Here is a 21,331-nt window from a genome sequence, read left to right on the forward strand (position 1 = left end):
ATGGGCTCAAGCTGCACCAGGCAAGGTTTAGGTTGGAAATTAGGAAAAATTTCTTTACGGAAAGGGTGGTCAAGAATTGGAACAGGCTGCCCAGAGAGGTGGTGGAGTCACCATCCCTGGAAGTGTTCAAAAAACAGGTAGATGTGGCACTTGGGGACATGGTTTAGTCTGGTCTACCCTTGATTGGTTTAGTGTGGACTTGGTAGTGTAGGTTAATGGTTGGACTGGATGATCTGAAAGGTCTTTTCCAACCTAAGTGATTCTATCATTCTAGGAAATGTTTTTATTATGCTGAATGGGCAACCTAGTTGGTGTCTTAAAAGAAAAAAAAAAGGGGCAACCTCCTAATTTTGAAGCCTGAAGTATCTGTAACCAGAAGGTAAATAACAACCTTTTGCAAGCTGGCATTAGGAAGTAAGTCCGGCCGGACCTGACTCAGGACTTGCGAACGAGCAGCGCTGCTCCCCAGCGCGAACGCAGAGCGCTCCCGGGGAAGCCGGGGGCACCGGCCGGGCGCGGCGCGGCTGCCCGGGGGAGCCGGGGGGGGAGGGAGGGGCGCGGCGCCGCGCCCCGCAGCCCGCCCCGCCGCCGGGCACCGCGCTCGGCCGGCACAAACCGCCCCGGCCCGCCCGCACCGCCGCGGCCTCCGTCCAGGGCGGCCCGAGGGCACGGCGAGGGGCAGGCCCGGTGCCCGGCACCCCGGGGACGCCCGCCCAGGCCCCGGTAAGGCGAGGCGGCGGGGCGGGCCCGGCGCTGGGGCGGGCAGGAGGGAGGCGGCCGGGGCGGCGCGCACAGGCTCGCCCGCACCTGCTCCCTCCTCCTCCTCGCCCACCTGGCCGCGGCTCGGCAGTCCCCGCCGCGCTCGGCAGCGGCCGCCGCCACGGCAACATGCTGCCCAGGGGAGCCTCGTCCATGCCGCCGCCGCCCAACCCCGCTGCCTACTTCCCGCCCCCCCAGGTCACTTTGCCCTCCGGCCTGGAGATCCTGCGCACCTACTCGGGAGCCGTCATCTTCCTGGAGATCGTGAGTGCCGGGGGGGCGGGCGGCCGCCGGCCTTCCCGCGCTTTTCCCTCCCCTCCGCCCGCCTCCTTCCCACGGCGGTGGCCGGAGCGGGGGTCGTGCCTCCGCCCGGGGCCGGCCGGGCAGCGGCCCCGCGTCGCCCGCGCTCCTCACCTGCCATTTTGTGAGTGGGAAAGGTGCGGGCGGCCGAGGCTGCGGCAGCGGGGAGCCCCCGGGCTGCCCCGCTCCGGCCCCGGGGCCGGCGTCTGGGACGCGGGGTTATGCCGGGAAGGGCAGCGGGCCCTGTCGCCGCTCCCCCCGGCCTGTGCTCACCTCGGGGCGGGCGGTGGCGGCGCGGCGCTGCCCCCCCGGCCCCGGCCGGGCGGCACCGCGAAGCCCGTAGGCAGGGGAAGAGCTACACGGAGTCCCAGACCCAAAAATCCGCCGTGGAGGGTTACACTGGTTTTTGCCTGCCTGCCTGCGTGCTTTACGGGTCCTATGCAAACTCCTACAAGTATGTTTAATTTGCTGTGCGTGTAAGACCTTAGTGGTGCACGCTGGGCTGAGGACCTTTGAGCTAAGGCTCTGCAGAACTGTGGCACTAATTAGTAGGGGGGGGGAAAAAAAGGCCCCAAGAAACGTTGGCAGAACTCATCTGACTTCATTTGTATTTTTTTTTTTCTTGGGGTCAGAGCTGAATACTGCTTGGGTCCCAGTCTGTGAGATGGATCGCACCCTGCAAGCTGTAAAACTGCACCCAAGCAAAGAGCTCAGAGCACAAGTCCAGGTGCTAAATCAGGCCCTGACTCCGTAGGGCCAAAAGGTTAATGAAGTTGGCCCACCTATTGTACATCTAACAGCCGAGCTGAAGTGGACAGGTGTAGTATGAGGGAAACAGCATGACAGTGGGCGTTGAGATCAGCAGTCTCTAAATTGCTAAATTTATTTTTAAAGAAGCCTACGAGGTTGTGCATTCAAAATACTGAAAACATTTCATATGTCTGTGCTTTTTGTTTAACAGACGCTTTCTGCTATTCCTTCTGTTTCCCCACTGCCCATCACTATCTAGTCTCTGAGTAACAGACTTGCACCTGCAGTCTTGTGAAACTAGAGAAAGTTCGGTTCTTCACAGCAGCTAAAAAAGGAGCCCTAGAGAACAACTTGAAGGCTATACATAAACCCTTGGGAGTTTTGAACTGAGACTAGCAATGCAGCTTTACATATGTGCTGCTGCAACGTAACACGCAAGAGGAACCAACTAATTTTATTGCAGGCATCTTTTGAAAGTTATCTCTCATCCAACCTTGATTCAAAAGTTCTGTGAATCTGAAAATGTAGCCTCTGACTTTGTATTTGTAAATCTGTAGGATTTAAACATGAAGGTAGTAACTTGCTTGGAAATTGATTGTAGCTGTCACTACACAGCAGGTTGGATTATGAAGTTAAATCTTTCTGTAATAAATGAACATACTTCAAGCAGCAATTATGATTTTCTCCAGTTATCCTTTTTTATAAAGAGGCGGGATTTGCAGGGAGAGGTACTACCCTTTGTTACCCTTCCTTTGGCCAAGAGTTGATTAACCAGGCAAGCTTTAGAGTATGTAAATTCTCCATCAACCCATCATAGCACAGCATCCCCACCACTCATTTGCTGTGATCCGTATACTGAAAAGAAAATGGGCAGTGCTGAATTCTTCCCTGGGTTATGATAATTCTGGAAAGCTGTATGTTTTTCTAGTCATTACAACATAATTTACAACTCATCTTACTCTGTTATCTAGTTTTCTCTTTCACTGTATTGCTTCATGTGTTCTCTTTCAGCATTTTATTACAAATGCGTGGAAAAAGAGGATGCGGTTTCATCTCTCTTCTGATTAGGACTACAAAACTAAACACTATGAGATTGAATCAAACTCTGATGTACATCCTTGTCATGCTAACTTTAATACATATAGAGAGAGATTTGTGTATGTGTGAACCATGTTTTCACATTTCTTTTATTTCCCTCAAAATGAGAGTAAGGGTAAAATTTTCAGCAGCAGCACGCAAGTCTCCTGGGTTTGTAAATCCAATTTTTCAAGACTGTTTTAAGAGCTTTTAAGAATTTCAGAGTGGCTTCATCTTACCGCCACTTAGTGCCTATCATTTCTGAGAATGGCACTTGGGCCCTCTGAGTACTTTTGAAGTGTTTCCTCTTGGTTCCTAAAAGTAATCTGAGGACGTGTTGATGTGTGATATTAGTTCTTAGGCAGAGAGGACTGAATAAAAGTTACCTCTCAGTTCATCGTCTGTATTCCTTTCCTTGCAGCTGTTTGGAACGATAGTCTGGATTTTGGTAGCTTGTACTCGAATTCCACTACCAGTGCTGCAGGGATGGGTAATGTTTGTAGCAGTGACTGCATGGCTCCTGTCCATTGTGTTCCTGTGTGTGTTCCTCTTCGGTTTTGCAAATAGAATTGCTGTCAACTGGAACCAGGCGGTAAGATTTTTTTTTTCTTTATTTAAGGATTCCCTTTGTTATATAAACTGAAAATCATTTCATGAGAAGTACTGATCCTAAGTCTTAATGCCTGGCCTTCTGTTTTAGCAGAAAGTTTTTCAAAATAGAGGAATTTGAAACTGAAAAAAGAAAGAGTAGGGCTACAAGGATGACGGCAGAAATACAGGACCTGTTTTATGATGGAGGCTGAAAGAGCCCAGCTTTTGAAACTGATTGAAGGAGTACACTTGTCATCTATGAGCACATAAAATGCATGAGCAGCAGGAAGAGGACCAGTTTAACAAGGCATGACAACAGATTAGTTTAAATGGCCAGAAATAATTGTGGACTGGAAATTGGAAAATATTTTCTGACTTAGAGAAGTGGTATTAACACCCGGTGAATAATGGGGGTTAGAAAGATACATCTAACATTGTGAAGGAAGTGATACATTTGTGAACACATTATATGATGCGATTGTCTGAGATAGCACGGACTGGACTAAAGCACCCAGGAGGTCTCCTCCAGTTCCTAAGAAAGTCTTCTGCTGACTTTTGGGTCAATTTTTTAAAGGTAGGGCAGCATTGGTGAGTGGCAGTTAGACCTTAGGTAGTCAAAGACAGCATGACCGGCAGTATGATACAGCTTAACATCTTTTAGGAGACTTAAATGCTTATCTTTCTTAGAGGAAGCCTGGTGAGACTACAGGTATCATTATACTCTGCCCAGCTTTTCTTCATTGTGAAGACAAGACGTGGTTCTTGCTATAATGGATTGTTATGGCTTGTGTCAGTAGTTCTCACAGACTATACCTTCCTATTAAAAAAGGGAAGCTGTTGGCTCCCTTTTTTACCAACCACATTGGATACCTCAGGTTATTGACTGCTAACTTAAGTACTCCTTTGTTGTCATTAACTGTTTTTTACTTCGAGTTTTTAGTGTGCAAGTAGTTGAGCATGAGATGGTACCACACTCTCTTATATTACTGGAAGTGAATAATAAGAGGTGGCAAAACTGTGATCAGAATGGGAATTTCCAAAAAATCTTCCAAAAGGACCAGAACTTCTACAATATTAAAGTATGGTTGTTTGTAACTGCTGATCACCTTCACCGTCCTGCTATATGGCTTAGTTTTCCTATTGACACTTTTCTTGATCATAGCTGGAATTGCACACCTCAGTATCAACATTTGTGGTTATTTATCCATTCAAGTTATTCATGGACAGTCCCTTAAAACAAAAGGTCTTTAAAGCAAATCATAGAGCTTCATGAGTTTGGGGCTCTAACTGATAACTTCAAAGCCCATCGGTGGTAACTGACTGGATTCTATTAAAACAAACTTTTGATAGCGAATACACATACATACAGTGTCAGCTTTCCAGCACAACACAGGCAGTAGTTAGGCTAATAATGAGTTACAAATAGAGACCTTTACAGGGATTTATGCTGCAACATCCTCACAAGTTATGATGCAACAAAGCCCTTGAGCATGTGCATAACTTAAGTAAATTAATAGTGTCCTGGGTTTCATTGAAACTGTTTGCCAATTTACAATCATGCATCTAAGTGTTGCTGGGTGAGGGCATAGCCTTTTATAGATTGAAAATGCTATAGAAATGTTCATCTTACAACAGTTGTGTGTCTTACACATTGGCTACTTGACGCAGTGATTTGTTATACTGTTAATTTTCTCCCCTTGCATATGATAAATTACTGAAAAACTTCCTACATCAGGAAATTGCTACATGACTTCTATAAAAGCTGCATCTGTGGGACTCTGTAACTTAATCTAAAAAGCTGTCATAACTAAGTCAGTATCTTAAATAAATGCAGAGTGAGTTGTTTTATCTCTAACATGGTAGCTGAAATACAGTCCCTTCCAGCTGTCAAAAAAAAAACCCCACTAGATACATCATTTGACCACTATTTTCAGGGACCTAAATGTTCTGTAACTTGTTGGTGCTAAGCTCTTTAGCAGCATTTCACAGTTTGTTTTTTTTTTTTTTTTTACCTTCTGTTGCAAATAAATAATTACTAGAAACCCTAAAACTAGGTTTATTGCTATAAAATAAAAAGGTGTACCTGTTTGGTTTAGGTTGACATGTATTTAGATAAATACATGGGTTTTGCTATTTCATAAATTAAATTTGCAATAGAACTCAGAAGCTACAGGTCATTGCATTAGATCAAAAATGGGAAGACTCATGGCTTAGTTATATTGGAGTACTATAGCTTCATGTAGAGCTTCATGAACAAATGTGTTTTAGGACTCCAGGAGTTTAAATGTAAGTTTGAAAAATAGCATGGGATTCTGACAGCCCTGCGTTTAGTAATACCTTATGTCATAAGTAGCTCCATTGATACTAATACAGATACTTAAAAGATAAGATGCTACACAGTGAAAAGATGGGGGAAAATATGGATCTTATGGAGGTACAGCACTCTCTACATCACTGTATTAAACCGGATGGTATGACAAATACTGTCCTTTACAGCCTGACTCACAACACAGTCATTTACAAAATTAGATGTGAACTAACATACCATGCAGATCTGGTAGTGTTTTACATACACTTTGTATGAGGTTTCAATGGTTATACAAGTGTGGAGGCAAGGGAGAGGTAGGCACCATGCTAACAATTACTAAAAAACAAACAACCCTCCCTCATAAGATCTTGGGGCTTTTGGGCAGAGAAACCGTAACCATAGGAACGTGGAACCTTACTGATGCTACATAGCTTCACTGTAATTGCTGCCAGGAGAAGGAAATTAGAGGGTTTGGGAGGAGAATGAAGGAAATGAAAGAGTTTGTTTTCTGAAAATACCTCTCCTGTATGCAGTCAGCACTGCCTTCCTCATGGAGCTATTTGTGCTCCTTCATGAACAGTGGTGCCAAAAGCGTACAGCTGGTAACAGTGATACAGTGGCACACTACATACTTAGCAGCCCAAGAATAATGGAAGTCCTTGATTACCCATGGGTTTACGCAGACCTTTCAAGTTGCTGGAATCCTGTGCTATGAAATGGGTACGTCAGGCTGTGATATGGGGTCCAGTGTTTGTCACACAGTGAGCACACACCTGCATGGTGCGCGTAGGTGGTAGCATGAAAGATATGCGTGTCTGTCTGCCGGCTCGAGTGAGCAGGGGGAAGCCACAACAGTAAGCATCTGGTGGGGAGAAGTGCTTCCCCCAGCTGCAGCAGAGCACTGCAGCTTCTCCGATGCTTCAGCACTCTCATGCTGGAGTAGGTCCTTACTACTCATTTTTCTATGAGGTACAGACATTACAGCAGAGCTGGAGACTGAGAGAATGTGTCTTACGCTGAAAGCTTGAGATCTGGCAAGCCGAGCACGTGAAGGCCATCCAGCTAGGTCAGGAAGCTACCCTCTGCCCCCTATCTTCTCAATTCTGTTGATGTCAGCGGGGCCTCCTGGCGGTACTACAAGAGGAAGTAACTGTTTTTGAAAAATGGGGGGGGGTGGAAACCAACCAAACCAACAACACAGCCAGGGTGGAAAACCAGAAGTTGGGAATTACTGCAGCTATTTTGCCAAAACTTCGATTCCCAGTAATTAGCAGTCATTAAGAAAAGCAGTACACTCTAGAACCTAACCTCAAATGATCTTAATTAAGAGAAAATTATTTCCTGATGTAAGTGGAATGGGAAACTGTAGTAGCAGCTTATATTGTAACTTATCAAACTGAATGGAGTGTGATTTTAAGTAGCTTTAGCTGCTATCAAATATGGAACAACTGATGAGTTTGGAAAGAAAATTCTTTCAATAAAAAGAAAATCTCAAATCTACGAAGAAACAGTTCTCTAAACAGGGAAATGCAGCACATTCTCCCTTTGATATCAGACAGTCAGTAGGTAAGGATGTTGCGCAGTAATTTTTAGTGCATATGAATGCTGTCTGCTGTTGTGATGGACTCACACATGGTGTACCCTGGCTTCTCACTCTTGGCGTACTGGTAGTCTGTTGCACTCAAGTGAATTAAAAGTGCATAAAGAATTCATTAGCGCTGGAGATAGACTATATAACTTGGATATCATCAAAAAGCATACATATACTTGCGTACAATTTTTTAAATTGTGTCTATGGCTTTTGCAGACCTGCATAGGTATAGGCACAAAGTACATGTTGTGTGGACTCAGGAACTGACTGCAGTGCAAATGTCTGCTTTGGAGACTCAACAACAGAAGGAGATGTTGGAAGAATATTTTAGACATTTTAAAACTGTACTGGAACATGTCTTGGATCTTGCTGCATGGAATACTGGACTCTGAAATACAACCTGCAAAGAGATTTAGGCACCAGAGCTGCTTTTTCATGTGCTCCAGTAACAGATTCTAGAAGTGAGAGTTAGATGTTTAAACCTTGTGTTCAGCTAGCATTCACGACAGAGGAGGGAATTGCCTAGAGGAGGCCAGGAGAGAAGCATATTTAACGTAAATCCTAACTCCTGTCCTCTCAAGTCTCAGGCATTTTATTCCACAGTATCATGAAGTACTTCCAAATTACTGTATTTTGCGTAGAGCCAAGTCAGAGACAGTTGAGGAAGTGCCTCAGTTCTTGGATTCTGACTGTATCAGGAAGTAAACTTCAGGTGTGTCAAGGCCGAGGTGTTTCTGGGCATTTACAGAAGCAAAATTTAAGCATGCAGGTGGGACTTCTGGAGCTTAGGTTATAGCTGAGAAGGGATTTGGGGGACTGCAAGCTTGTATGGTACTGCTTAAATTGTGACAAAGTTGGCCTGTATGTCCCTTCTTTTTTATCTAGGCCATATGAAGGGAGAGTTCTGTAAGCTTTAAAGTGATGTAAAAGGTCAGCATAGGTACATACTGATGAGCACATGCCTCTTAATTTGAAAGAATATAGGGTTTGGGGAGAGGGAGAGTTGCTCTTCATCACTAATTATGTTGGTGAGTTGCTTATAATTGCAAGCAGCTGTGAAAACATGTCCAGGTTAAGCTCTCGGATGGATTTAACACTGCTTATCTAAAGTTACTGTTATTAGCGCTCGTTTCATGTTTCAGTGTTGGGTTTCATTTGTACTGAGACTATAAGAATTAGGTATGTATGGCAGCCCAGACTGATTCTCTTATTTGCTTTTCAGGATTTTCTTTTCCATGGGATTACTTTTGTCTTTTATTTTGGAGCTTTTCTGCTGCAATCAGCAACTACATCTCTGCATTACTTTCCCCGCAAACTCGAATCCACCACACAAGAGGAGATTCTAACTGGTCGTGAATATGACATAAGTGTAGTAGCCTCGGTATGTGTTTCATATATTTGTATCTGGGGAACAGAACTGTGTTGTAATCCCTTGTAGCCACCCATTCAACTTGGGAACTTAACAGCAAGCTGGAATAGAAAGAGGAGGTTTGAGAGGAAGGATTGTCTTTGAAAGCAGCAAACAGTGTGTAACAGTGACATGCAAAAAATACTGGAATAAGCTAATGCTAATGTAATGGGTGCTCAGTTGCTACTCTTCACTGTAGTGTTTTAAACATATGATCACTACAGCTTATAATTTTTAGACAAGATATTTTGTAAAAGCAATGTTGATTATTAGAATAGAAGAAGATAACAACTGAGCCATTATCAAAGCATCAGGTGTGAATCTCATGCCTGTGCTCAAACTTTTAGTTGCTTTTTTATATCATTTAGGTAGTCCTGAACATGCCACGGGGAAAAAACCTTGGGCTAGCTTCTTGTGAAGCTCCAGATAGGTACTTACTACCTCAGGCATAAAAGTTACCTGTAAGGAAGGGCCCTGCTGTCTCTTATGGCAAGGATTAGAGTGCTTTTATTCATAGCCTAAGCTCAGACTGCATTTTTCTCACTGTAGTTGCATAATCACTATATCTGGTGATGTGGGTGTGCATAGCTGAGTCAGAAAATATACCAGGCTCTAGCTTTCTCCCTGGCTGGACTCCTGAAGGGCAAGAAGAGGTGTGCCAGTAGGCTTAACTTAAAGAACTGAAACTACTGCTCTTATTTTTTTGTACCATCCAGAGGGTCTTGCATAACTCAGGGAACTGTATATATTTATTAAGCTTCTAAAACCCTCTGTGGGTATCTGTTGTCCTTAAAACTAAATACACCATAAATTTTGCACGGTAAACACCTTCAGTTCATGTTAAGATGAAAAGAGGTGAGCGTAAGATATAAGGTTCACATTCTCTCTGCAAGAGGAGAATAAAAAGGATAAGGCCTTTTGCTTTGGCAAGCCAGTCTCTGAAGGGGTGAGGTGGGCATGTCAGTCTCCAAGTCCAGAATGCCTCACCATTACGCGCTTGCCAGTAACACACTGAAGCACATCTGATCGCTGTGTGGCCATATGGCACAAGGACAGAGGTGGTGTGTCATAGCTGTGCCTGGACTGAGAAAGGTCTTTATACTAAGCAGCTATCTCAAATTCTGTAACTCTTCAATCCTTGTTCAGTGTGTTCAGATCCCACTGAATATATGGTCACTTCAGTCATTTTGTCTGACAACTGGATACTGGGGACTCCAAGAGACCCTTTCCCCCTTCCCCTACTATTTTTCCAACGGAGAATTCAGTTCTTCGAGCCCCTCAAATCCCTGTCAACATAGGGGAGGAGGAGAATCTTTTGTAACTTGACTCAGTATTTTTAATTAACAAATGATGGGAAATGTGAATGAGATAACTGTAGCCTTTAGCGTCTTTGCATTTTTTCCAAAAGTATATAATTAGAAAGTCAGGACATACAGAAAAAAATGGTAATCCTTTGAAACACTTCATTAAAACAGTCCTATGATCTACATGGAAAAAAAATAAAAGGTTGCTAACATTTTGTCTTTCAAACTTGCTTTTGTATACTGTGATTAAAAATATATATGTTCATTTTATATGGGTGATAATTCTACAGTGTAGCATCTATTCAAAGCTTTAATTGTCAAATTAACACTGGTATGGAAAGCAAGGGATAGGTTGTTACGACATGATTGAATTTGTATGTTCTAAGAGATACAATCCATTGTTAGCATTGGACAATATGAAAAACTATTTTTTTAAGCAATTCAGTTTCTCATTTCTTCATAGAATCATAGAATTGTTTAAGTTGGAAAAGACCTTTAAGATCATCCAGTCCAACCATTAACCTAACATTACCAAGTCCACCACTAAACCAATTAATGGTAGAGTAGTAATTTCATGTTTCCTGGCTTGGTGGCTGGATTAGTTTTAATGAAAGTAAAAACTAGGAATCATTAAGATTGGAAAGAACCTCCAAGATCATCAGTCCAACCATCAACCCAACACCACCATGCCCACTAAACCATGTCCCAAAGTGCCACATCTACATGTTTTTTGAACACTTCCAGGGATAGTGACTCCACCACCTCTCTGGGTAGCCTGTTCCAATGCTGGACTACTCTTTCTGTGAAGAAATTTTTCCTAAGATCCAATCTAAACCTCCCCTGGTGCAGCTTGAGCCCATTTCCTCTTGTCCTATCGCTAACCACATGGGAGAAGAGACCAACACCCACCTCACTACAACCTCCTTTCAGGGAGTTGTAGAGAGCGATAAGGTCCCCCCTCAGCCTCCTCTTCTCCAGGCTAAACAACCCCAGTTCCCTCAGCCGCTCCTCATAAGGCCTGTGCTCCAGACCCTTCACCAGCCTTGTTGCCCTTCTCTGGACACGCTCCAGCACCTCAATGTCTTTCTTATAGTGAGGGGCCCAAAACTGGACACAGTATTCCAGGTGCGGCCTCACCAGCGCCGAGTACAGGGGGACAATCACCTCCCTGCTCCTGCTGGCCACACTATTGCTGATACAAGCCAGGATGCTGTTGGCCTTCTTGGCCACCTGGGCACACTGCTGGCTCATGTTCAGCCGGCTGTCGACCAACACCCCCAGGTCCTTTTTGGCCAGGCAGCTTTCCAGCCACTCTTCCCCAAGCCTGTAGCGTTGCATGGGGTTGTTGTGACCAAAGTGCAGGACCCTTCCTTCTGGTTTACATTGTATATTCAAGTTTGCTGTGGCGTGACCTTCAGTTCAAATCTATTCAATTCAGTTCTTGAGCAATAGCAACTTCTGGCATTTATCAGGAAGTTTTTCTAATGGCTGATTATCTGGTCAAGGAGGCCACATTTTAAGCTGCTTCTGTATTTCTGCAAGTGAGAGCTCTGCTGTTTCGAGGGATGTCTTAGTTGTTTGCTGGTAAAGGCATTCACTTGGAAACAAATCTGAGATTAATGTTTGATCAGTCTAGATAAGAGAAAATCGAAATATATGGTGTACATACACATGATTACTTTGTACCATAATTTACACAGACATTCTGTTTCATATTCTATTTCAACATGTCATCTGAAGCAAGCAAGCAAGATACTCTGCTCTGGTGAGACCTCACCTGGAGCACTGCGTCCAGCTCTGGGGCCCTCAGCACAAGAAGGACATGGACCTGCTGGAGCGGGTCCAGAGGAGGGCCACCAAAATGATCCGAGGGCTGGAGCACCTCTCCTGTGAGGACAGGCTGGGAGAGTTGGGGTGGTTCAGCCTGGAGAAGAGAAGGCTGCAGGGAGACCTTATTGCAGCCTTTCAGTACTTAAAGGGGGCCTACAGGAAAGATGGGGGCAATCTTTTTAGCAAGGCCTGTTGTGACAGGACAATGGATTTAAACTAAAGAAGAATAGATTTAGACTGGATATAAGGAAGAAATTTTTTACAATGAGGGTGGTGAAGCACTGGACCAGGTTGCCCAGAGAGGCAGTGGAGGCCCCATCCCTGGCAACATTCAAGGTCAGGTTGGACGGGGCTCTGAGCAACCTGATCTGGTTGAAGATGTCCCTGCTCATTGCAGGGGGGTTGGGATGGATGACCTCTAAAGGTCCCTTCCAACCCAAAGCATTCTGTGATTCTATGATAAAAGCAGTAACATGGGGTTATTACAGAGAGGTTAATGAGAAAACTTCGGAGGATCCCAAACCTATCTTTACCTTAAGCATTTTAGCTGGGGGTAAACTTTTGAATCATTTGTGTTCCTGTATTCACTTAGAATAGAAAAAAAAAAAATGTAGAACAATGTAGTGTGTGATTCACTTCTTTTTCTTTTTTCTTTTTTTTTTCCCGGCTCCTCCTCTAGGTTTTTGCCTTTGCAACAACTGTTTGTTACGGTTGCAGCACAGCCCTGGCGTTAAGGAGATGGAGGCTATAGCAGTTGAAGAGAGGTTAATGCCCGAGTGTTCTACTTCAGATCAAATTAAGTGCTACTTGTCTGTTTTACTGTAACCTAATTCCAAAAAGACTTTTTTTTTGCTTAAAATCTGTTTTCAAGTGCTGAAATGCAAATAGCCCCCTAATCAGGATTTCCTTAACAGAAAACAAGTTTCCATCTCTTCCTTTTCTAATTTTTACTTTTATTGTGTAGTCATTAGAAGCATGCTCATTGTATGGTATTACAGAGTTCAGGGATAAACAGATGTGTTATTAGCAGCTAACAGAATTCTAGTGCTAAATCAGAAGAGGAAGAAAATGGAAACTAAACCAACATGTTAACTGCATAGGCAGCTAAAAAGCTTCCCCCTTGTTAAGTCTGGGATTGGGCCTTAAGTGTTTTGCAGCATTACATTGCATTCCACACCGGCAAGAGCCTTGAGGCTCCTTGTAGAGTCATGGGTTTTCTGTGTGCTGCTCCTTGCGTGATCAGAGCCCAAGCTGACTTTGTGATACCAGCTTAGTATATATATTATTAACTTTTGATGTACAGAGAAAATATTTTAAATACCCATCCAGTGAAATCTTTTGATACTCTTTTATAGCCATATCCAGCTTTGGTCATCTGATCCTTAAAGCTTACTGTATTCCTTAGTAGATGGAAACTGTTTGGGACTGTCTGTCAGTAGTTCATTGTTTTCGCAATTTAGCTTAATCAGTTCTATTTATACTGCAAAACAAAACAGTGCATTTGTGGTGTGTGTATATATACATGGTATATTTTTGTTTAACAGGAATATTTGCACTGTTTTACTTTGTTGGAGTACAGCTTTGTTTTTATTACTTCCAGTGCAGCATTTGTTACTTATTACGTGAGTCAGTATCATTTGAATGGAATGTTACCAAATGGTGAATAATGTCTGACCTCAATTCTTGCAGTGTGGTGTTTGTTGCATTCTAAACCTGCAGTGTTGTAAAGGTGTTTTTATTTGGATAGATGCCTATGCAACATTTTACTGAAAGCAGTGGAATGCAAAGCAGTCTGCCCACTACGGAGTTTGCTTTTGGAATGAATGAAGTTTACTTGAGCCTCTCTTGAATATCCCTGTTGTATGATGGCATGCAATATTACATATAGAAAATTAATTTAACAAAACTAAACGACAGCATTGTGCTCTGCTCCCTAACACTCATGCCGTTTTGCAGATGGTGAAACTTCTTTTTTTATAATGCTAGTAAATAATTTTTGCTCTTGTGAATAGTGCCAAATTGATAACCTTGGAGAATAAAGGCTCCCTGTCATTCGTAAAACAGCTTGCTCCCCACATCTTGCCCGTGCACCTGAATATTCTGCAGACACCAGCAGTGGTTGTGTAAGGGAAAACAGGACTTTCTTTGTCCCCAGGCCTACTCATTCTCCTTGAGCCAACAAGGGTGTCTGCTGTGAAGGTTACTTTATCAAACTTGTCAGGTACAAGGTTCTCTGAGAACCAGCCACGCTCAGTAGTGCCCTTAAGTCCCTGCTGACCCAGGACAGGATCTTACAGATGACACAGCAGTGAGTGGCAGCCCTTCTGGCTACTGGAACCACTCAGTTGTCCTGAATTACTGCAATGGGATGTTTTCGTGTATCTTGTTTTCTGAAATTGTTATCTCCCAAAGTTTTTGTACTCTGGCTGATTTTTTTTTTCCCCTAATTCTCTACTTGCATTGAAACTTGTTTTGTGAATATTTTATCTAGAGCCGTTGTCCTGGTTTCGGCTGGGATAGAGTTAATTTTCTTCCTAGCAGCAGGCATAGTGCTGTGTTTTGGATTTAGTAGGAGAAGAATGTTGATAACATGCTGATGTTTTTAGTTGTTGCTGAGTACTGCTTATGCTAGTCAAGGACTTTTTCAGCTTCCCATGCTCTGCCAGGCGCACAAGAAACTGGGAGGGGGCACAGCCAGAATAGTTGATCCAAACTGACCAAAGGGCTATTCCATACCATATGATGTCATGCTCAGTATATAAACTGGGGGGGGTTGGCCGGGGAGCAGCGACCGCTGCTCGGGAACTATCTGGGTATCGGTCGTCGGGTGGTGAGCAATTGCATTGTGCATCACTTGCTTTGTATATTATTATTACTATTATTATTATTTTACTTTATTTCAATTATTAAACTATTCTTATCTCAACCCAGGAGTGTTTCTCACTCTTACTCCTCCGATTCTCTCCCCCATCCCATCAGGGTAGGGGGAGTGAGCGAGCGGCTGCGTGGTACTGAGTTGCTGGCTGGGACTAAACCATGACAGCCATATACTTTTAAAAATACTTCATATTGTATAAAATACATTTACACAGGAGTATAGAAAGTATAGAACAGAAAGTATAGAACAAAGACTTATGCTAAGCAGCATCACAGTTACTTAATATATTTATGGCAGTAGTCTGGTTATTAATTTTGTCTTTGGGTAGTATCAAAAAGCTGCCTTGCAACTTTGACTGACCTGATGCTAGACATATAAAATGAAGGCTAAGGTTTCTTGAGAAGGCACGATTACATTGGTGCTAGTTTTGTATAGCGGTTTGCAACGTGGCACAGCATGAATATTAGTGAGAAGAGTAAGGTCAGCTACAACAACACTGCAAATGGGCGCTGATCTTTGGTGTGGTTTCTCCTCCATCCTGCAACCTGGATGTGCACTGCACGCCACAGACTATGCATGCCACAGCTACGGTCTCTGCAGTCAGCTGGGATGATGGGGGGAAGATCTTAACTTTTGCCTATTTAAACCTACAGAGTATGAAATCATACATGTGCTGTGAATTAAAAAGCTGTCCAAGTTGAGTTGGCATTTGTATCTAACCTCTGAGTTCAAACCCAGGGTGTAAAGGTCATGATTGATGGGTGCTATTCAAGCCTCTTAAGCTACTTGTAGAAGTCCAGATAGCAGAGTGTGGTTAGCGTAGCGTGGAAACTGTTTGTATAGTGAGGAAAGGTGAACTTTCTCTCTTAAGTATCAAAGAGAAACAAAGGGCAGAGAAGAGATAAAGGTAAAAACTACAGTAATGAAGAATGGTTTTCATAGCTAAAAAGGACTGAAGGAGTGGAAGTTTTCTGTTAGCATGCAAGGAGTTTTGCTGTACTTTGAGGAAGATTGAAGGAAGGACACACCAGAACAAGCATTTACATTCTTTTGGAAAAAAAGCCAGTAGTTACTTTTGTATTACTTTATACAGGCAGCTAAAAAGATAGGTGTGACTCAGAAATGGTATGTGCATGCTAGGATGTCTGTATGCAAATACTTACATAGGAATAACACATAATCCTTGTGATAATATTATAGGTGATATATGCAAGCTGGTTCTAATAAATCTCACTCTTCCCTGTACAAAAATTACCCCAAGCCTGTGACCTTGAAGAACACAAGCTTAGACCTCTCCAAAGAATGGAAGGAGTAGGGGAAGACATAGGGAGAAATGAATTTAAGGTGAAAAGAATGAGACCACAGATGCCAAATAGTGTTTTCATCAAACATCTCTATTTGATGTGAAGCTGCAGTGCAGGAATATTTAAGATACCATGCAGGTCCCTACTCTTAGAATCAGGAAATACTTCATGATATTTTGGATACCACTGTGTAGTAGCTGCTGGTAAATAAGCTGTCTCTAAGGAGACTTTCCTTCAAAGGGTGCAGAGAGAAGCAACAGTTTGCTGCTTGTTGCTGAAGAGAAATGAAAGAGCACGTTTTAGAAAGCTAAAACTTTTAGAACTTGCTCAGAAAATATGCACAGCAAGTGCTTCAAAGGAGTCCCGGTTCTGCTTCTACGTTGCTGAATGCCTGGAAATAACCCAAGGTGACACAGGTCCTGCCATGATAATTGATATGTACAGGATCAGTGTGTTCAGATTCTCATGATTTCTCTGGCTGTGCACATTGGTTGTATAACTCCTGATGTGAGTAAAGGTACGCTGCTGTAAAATGCTGCCTTAAAATGCAGCTGTAAAAACCAGCTGTAAAAGGTGAGAGAGGCAGAACCAGTGATCACACAAATCTCTGCCCTTCACAGAAAGTTAAAGAAAAAGCACTGGAAAATCTCTAGACCAGTGTCGTCTTTCTCTTTAGCTTCCAAAGCCAGATGACAATGCTGACTCCCGTTGCACTTCCTCTAAACACTGTATTTTTGCATTTGCTTTATAACTTTAAAAAAGGTTGACATTCATCATCTTCTCATCTGAATTTGAAAAAAAAAATGTTAAGAGAGCTTAAAACTTTGTTTTAAAAGCTTGTTTGTTCCATTTTTATCTATATACTGGGAATTGGTCTCTGAACACTAGTGTCCTGATGCACTTCACGCTCCACTTCAGGCTGTCCAATTTGTGCAGAAGGCTTCCCAGGTCTTGTCTGTGGATAACAGAGAACCACAAGTTCTCAAACTGAGATGCAAATAGGACATTGCTCTTATATTACAAAAAGAAAAACTTGAAAATGGGAGCATGTTGTATTTCTTTCTTAGCTGTATTGCATTCCATTGGTCATGACACATTGGTCTTTCTTGAGACACATAGAAAAACCATCAGAAGAAAAAGCAAATCTGATGTATTGAAATCATAACACAGCAATGGAAAGTATCGTTTTTTTTAGAAGTTGAGTTCAGCATGATTGTTCCCCTTTCTCCCACTGGGTTAAGTTTCTTTTGATCCATTATGGTGCTTATCTAAACCCACTTCTAACCTGAGCAGCTCACAGTTTACTGTATTTATCCTCAGGGTGCTCCTGGGAAGAGGAGAAGTGCTATTTTCATTTCACAGGGGGGAAACTCGGACACAGAGACAGTAAGCAACTTGTTTGCCTAAGGCCTCACACAGGAGATCTGTAGTGGAGTAGGAAAAGGAAACCTGGTTTCTCAAGTGAGAGGTCAGTGCCCTGCCCAGCAGCCCGTACTGCTGCCTGCTGTGGGGAGCAAGGAAGCGGTATAGCGTGGATTGTGTGTGACCTGTCCCACTTCTGTCTCTGTCATGGTGGTATTACTCTGCACTTAGTTCCATGGGGTTAAAAGGTAGAATGACTGTCTGTGAAGGATTATGAGTCAAAGGGAGGTTTAATGTGCCAACTTGGCATTCCTAGATCAAACATCATAGTTTCTGGGTGTTCTGACCTTAAATTTTGATTATCCAATTGTAAATAGGCTACATAGAGTTCCTGTTTGAGGTGTTGATCTACCTCCTGCATCTTAAGAGAGGAAACACATCCTCAGGAATTTGCAGGTTTCAGCGGCTTCCTGCTATACAACATGTTTGAGCCCTAAATTCTTGGTGGTAGCAAAATATTACCTGCCCTAAGCCTGCCGGGACACAGCACCTTTCAGTTCAGAAACCTGAGCTAAGTTTTGGCAACTAACTTGTCAAGCTACCTTTCAAGGGAACACAATGATCAAGTCAGATTATGTCTAGGTGTGGTTTTAACACATTTCTTGCCATGGGATTATTGCAAATATCATAAGGATTCTGGAGATTGTGGACAAAATATTCATTCACTTTTGTCCAGCACATCCAGTGTCAGACCTCTTGTGTCAGACTCCAGAGGGGCTCTTGTGCAAGGACTGAGCCCTGTGGAGCCATACATGATTGCAGCACTACTAGTAATCTTAAAAGAATTACTGGAGATTTTAATCTCATCCAAACACCTTTTCCTGGTCATCTCAGCAAGGTGTGGCCTATGTCACTGGACCAGTGGTGTGGCACAATAAACAGCAGATCAGAACAAGTCCAGAGGGGTTCCTTGCAGAGAAAATGATCCTTCTGCTCTCCTCTGCTGCAGAGCCGGGACTTCACACAGCCCCGTTGCCCTATACAGAGGTGCTGGGGCTTCCTAATGATCTGAGTACATGCTTGGGCAGTTCTGCTTGCAGTGCTCACAAATGATTGGCTTTTAGGTGTTGTTTTACGTTCAATAAGCTTTACGAGACAAACTGATGAGGCAAAAAGCGTTTTGCTTCTATAAACACTTTGCTGCCTCTTTTTTGTCCCGCACAAGGTCCGTAGCAATTTTAGTTTGTGATTACTTTTCAAATGGAAAACATACTTTAGCATAAATTAATAATGTAATTAATGATACCATAGGTCTTACTATTCCCAAATTGCATGACCTGGAAGTATTTCTAGACTCCTGGGTCCAGGTGAACAGCCCAGCTAGGTCACAGCTCTATGCCATGGTAAGACCTAAGCAAGCATCTTCTCTTCTCCCTGCCTCTTCCCTGTTTTTGGATAGAAAGCAGGGAGCTGCAACGTGATCTGGACAGGCTGGACAACCCACAAACCAGTGTGGTGTATTGGGATATGATTCCCTGTTCAGTGGCACTAAAGGGCACAGATGGTCTCAAGATGGTTCCACCAAGATAACATACATAGTTATGGCAAATGGGGAAATGGAGTGGGAGGCCTATTGTTTAGAAAATGAGATTAAGACCTTAGTACTTGCTACATTTGTCCCCTGTATAAAATCTGGCACTGAATCCATCACTTGACTCCTTAATATACCTGTTTTTCAAACTGTAAATACTTTGGCCTGGGATCTGAAGCCCTGGGGAACCTGTAGGGCCAGCTTAGAGCCTTGGGCTGTTGGAATGAGAGGCAAGGTGAATCATCGCCAGATGCTTTAACCCAAAACTCAGGAGCAGAGGAGACAGGGGAATGCGCTCCACTTCCTGGGTCTGCTTCCCAACTTCATACCAGCTCTAAGAGTTGGAAGAAGGGCAGGAGTAGTTCTCTTCCTCTCTACTCCCTGGTTCCAATTGCCATGGGCCCTGGACGAGCTGGGGGACAGAAAGGAGGAGGACTTGGACAGAGGTGTCATCTGAGTTCTAAGACATGCCTGACCTACCCACAGCAGTGACAGCTGTTCCTGGGCCAAGTCCAGGGTTCAGTCCCTGACCTACAATAAAAAGTAAATATATCCAATAATGAACTTGTCAAACAAGCCTGAGTCTTAGCCAGAGCAAATGTTCTTAGAAAAAGACAGAGCTACCTCAGTGTCCTGGTTTCAGCTGGGATAGAGTTAATTTTCTTCCTAGTAGCTGGCATAGTGCTGTGTTTTGGATTTAGTATGAGAATAATGCTGATAACCCAGTGACGTTTTAGTTGTTGCTAAGTAGTGCTTATGCTAGTCAAGGACTTTTCAGCTTCCCATGCTCTGCCAGGTGCACGAGAAGCTGGGAGGGGGCACAGCCAGGACAGCTGACCCAAACTGACCAAAGGGCTATTCCATACCATATGACATCATGCTCAGTATATAAACTGGGGGAGTTGGCCGGGGGGCAGAGATCACTGCTTGGGGACTGGCTGGGCATCAGTCAGTGGGTGGTGAGCAGTTGCATTGTGCATCACTTGTTTAGTATATACTTTTATCATTATTTTTATTATTATTTTCTCTTCCTCTGCTGTCCTATTAAACTGCCTTTATCTCAACCCACGGGTTTTACTTTTTTTTTTTTTTCCAGTTCTCTCTCCCATCCCACTGCGGGGGGGAGGGTGGGTGAGCCGCTGTGTGGTGCCGACTGGGGTTAAACCACAACACTCAAGAGAGAGATTTCATGATGAACAAGAGGCCAAATTTTTCTTTTAGTTATGTAAATGCAACTTCTTTTGAGGTCCAGTCGTCAGCGAGGAATTTCACCAATGGAAGTAAGAACAGAATTTTCCCTCAGCACTAAATAGAGCTGACCTTTGAAACAAATGGTATTACAAATTCCTTGGCCTTGCGTCATTTGCTTTTTCTTTTAAGGATCCTGCTGCTGGGATAAGTTACTGCTGGAATAGCTGCTGCCATTAAGGGAAAAATAGCCTTTGTGGCCATGGCAGACTTAGAAAGTGTGAAGACTCCAAGATAAAAATCCAGCACTTGTAGCATATCATTATTTTGGGGGACCTGACTCATGGGTTGTGAATCGTTTAGGGTTGCAATGTTGGACAGGGTATATGAGGTACAACGTCACATAAAATTCCTAAGACAAAGAACTGCTACAATGTCACTAAGTTTGAGGGGTCTCTGGCTGAAAGGATGTCAGAAGAGATTCATGGTGAATTTACTTCCTCCCTTATACCGTAATTTTTTTCATTAAAGACGACCTCCAAAGAGAACAAGTTACTTGCAGGCGGTGACTAAAAGGTGGCGATCAGGCCAATTGGTACCAGTAGATGGAGCTACACCCCCAGAAAGCCCTTCACTGTCCGCACATGCCTGCTTTGTGGACATCCTTTGCCAGTCATACCTCAGGGCTTCTACGTACCCTAATTTCTAAATAAGCAAAGCTCTCAGGCTTGCAATTAGGAATACTCATTATAACTTAACGTGATTCATCTGACAGGATGGGGCTTACATTTTCAAAAAGCAGACATAGTAATAACTTAGCGCCATACACTACTTCATACTCTCTCTGTATGGTTGTATTACAAATGTCGTATTTATCAAGAACAATCCCAAGACACTAATATAAAGCAAAGTCCCTTTTCTGAGGAGTTAAAAGGCAGCTGGAGTCAGTATCATTCACTATTCTCCCTATAGGACACAGTTGGCTTTATTGGCCTCTATAAATCATTTGTGATTGAAATCCATGGAGCTCCACCAGGTTAGAGAAGTGGAAACTAGCCTTCAAACATTAAGGGGATTTTGGAAGGATTTC

At 43.3% G+C, this 21,331-nt stretch overlaps 1 protein-coding gene across 1 annotated transcript; it reads left to right on the forward strand.

Annotated features, from left to right (window-relative positions):
- Window positions 1–888: 888 nt before the first annotated feature.
- Window positions 889–12,669, forward strand: MAL2 (mal, T cell differentiation protein 2). Its single transcript, XM_075706296.1, has 4 exons — window positions 889–1,023; window positions 3,308–3,478; window positions 8,599–8,757; window positions 12,598–12,669. Exons 1-4 carry the CDS (start codon window positions 889–891, stop codon window positions 12,667–12,669), a joined length of 537 nt encoding a protein of 178 aa, XP_075562411.1.
- Window positions 12,670–21,331: the final 8,662 nt, after the last annotated feature.

Source organism: Pelecanus crispus, chromosome 2 (genome assembly GCF_030463565.1).
Source record: "Pelecanus crispus isolate bPelCri1 chromosome 2, bPelCri1.pri, whole genome shotgun sequence".
In the NCBI taxonomy this organism is placed as follows: Eukaryota; Metazoa; Chordata; class Aves; order Pelecaniformes; family Pelecanidae; genus Pelecanus; species Pelecanus crispus.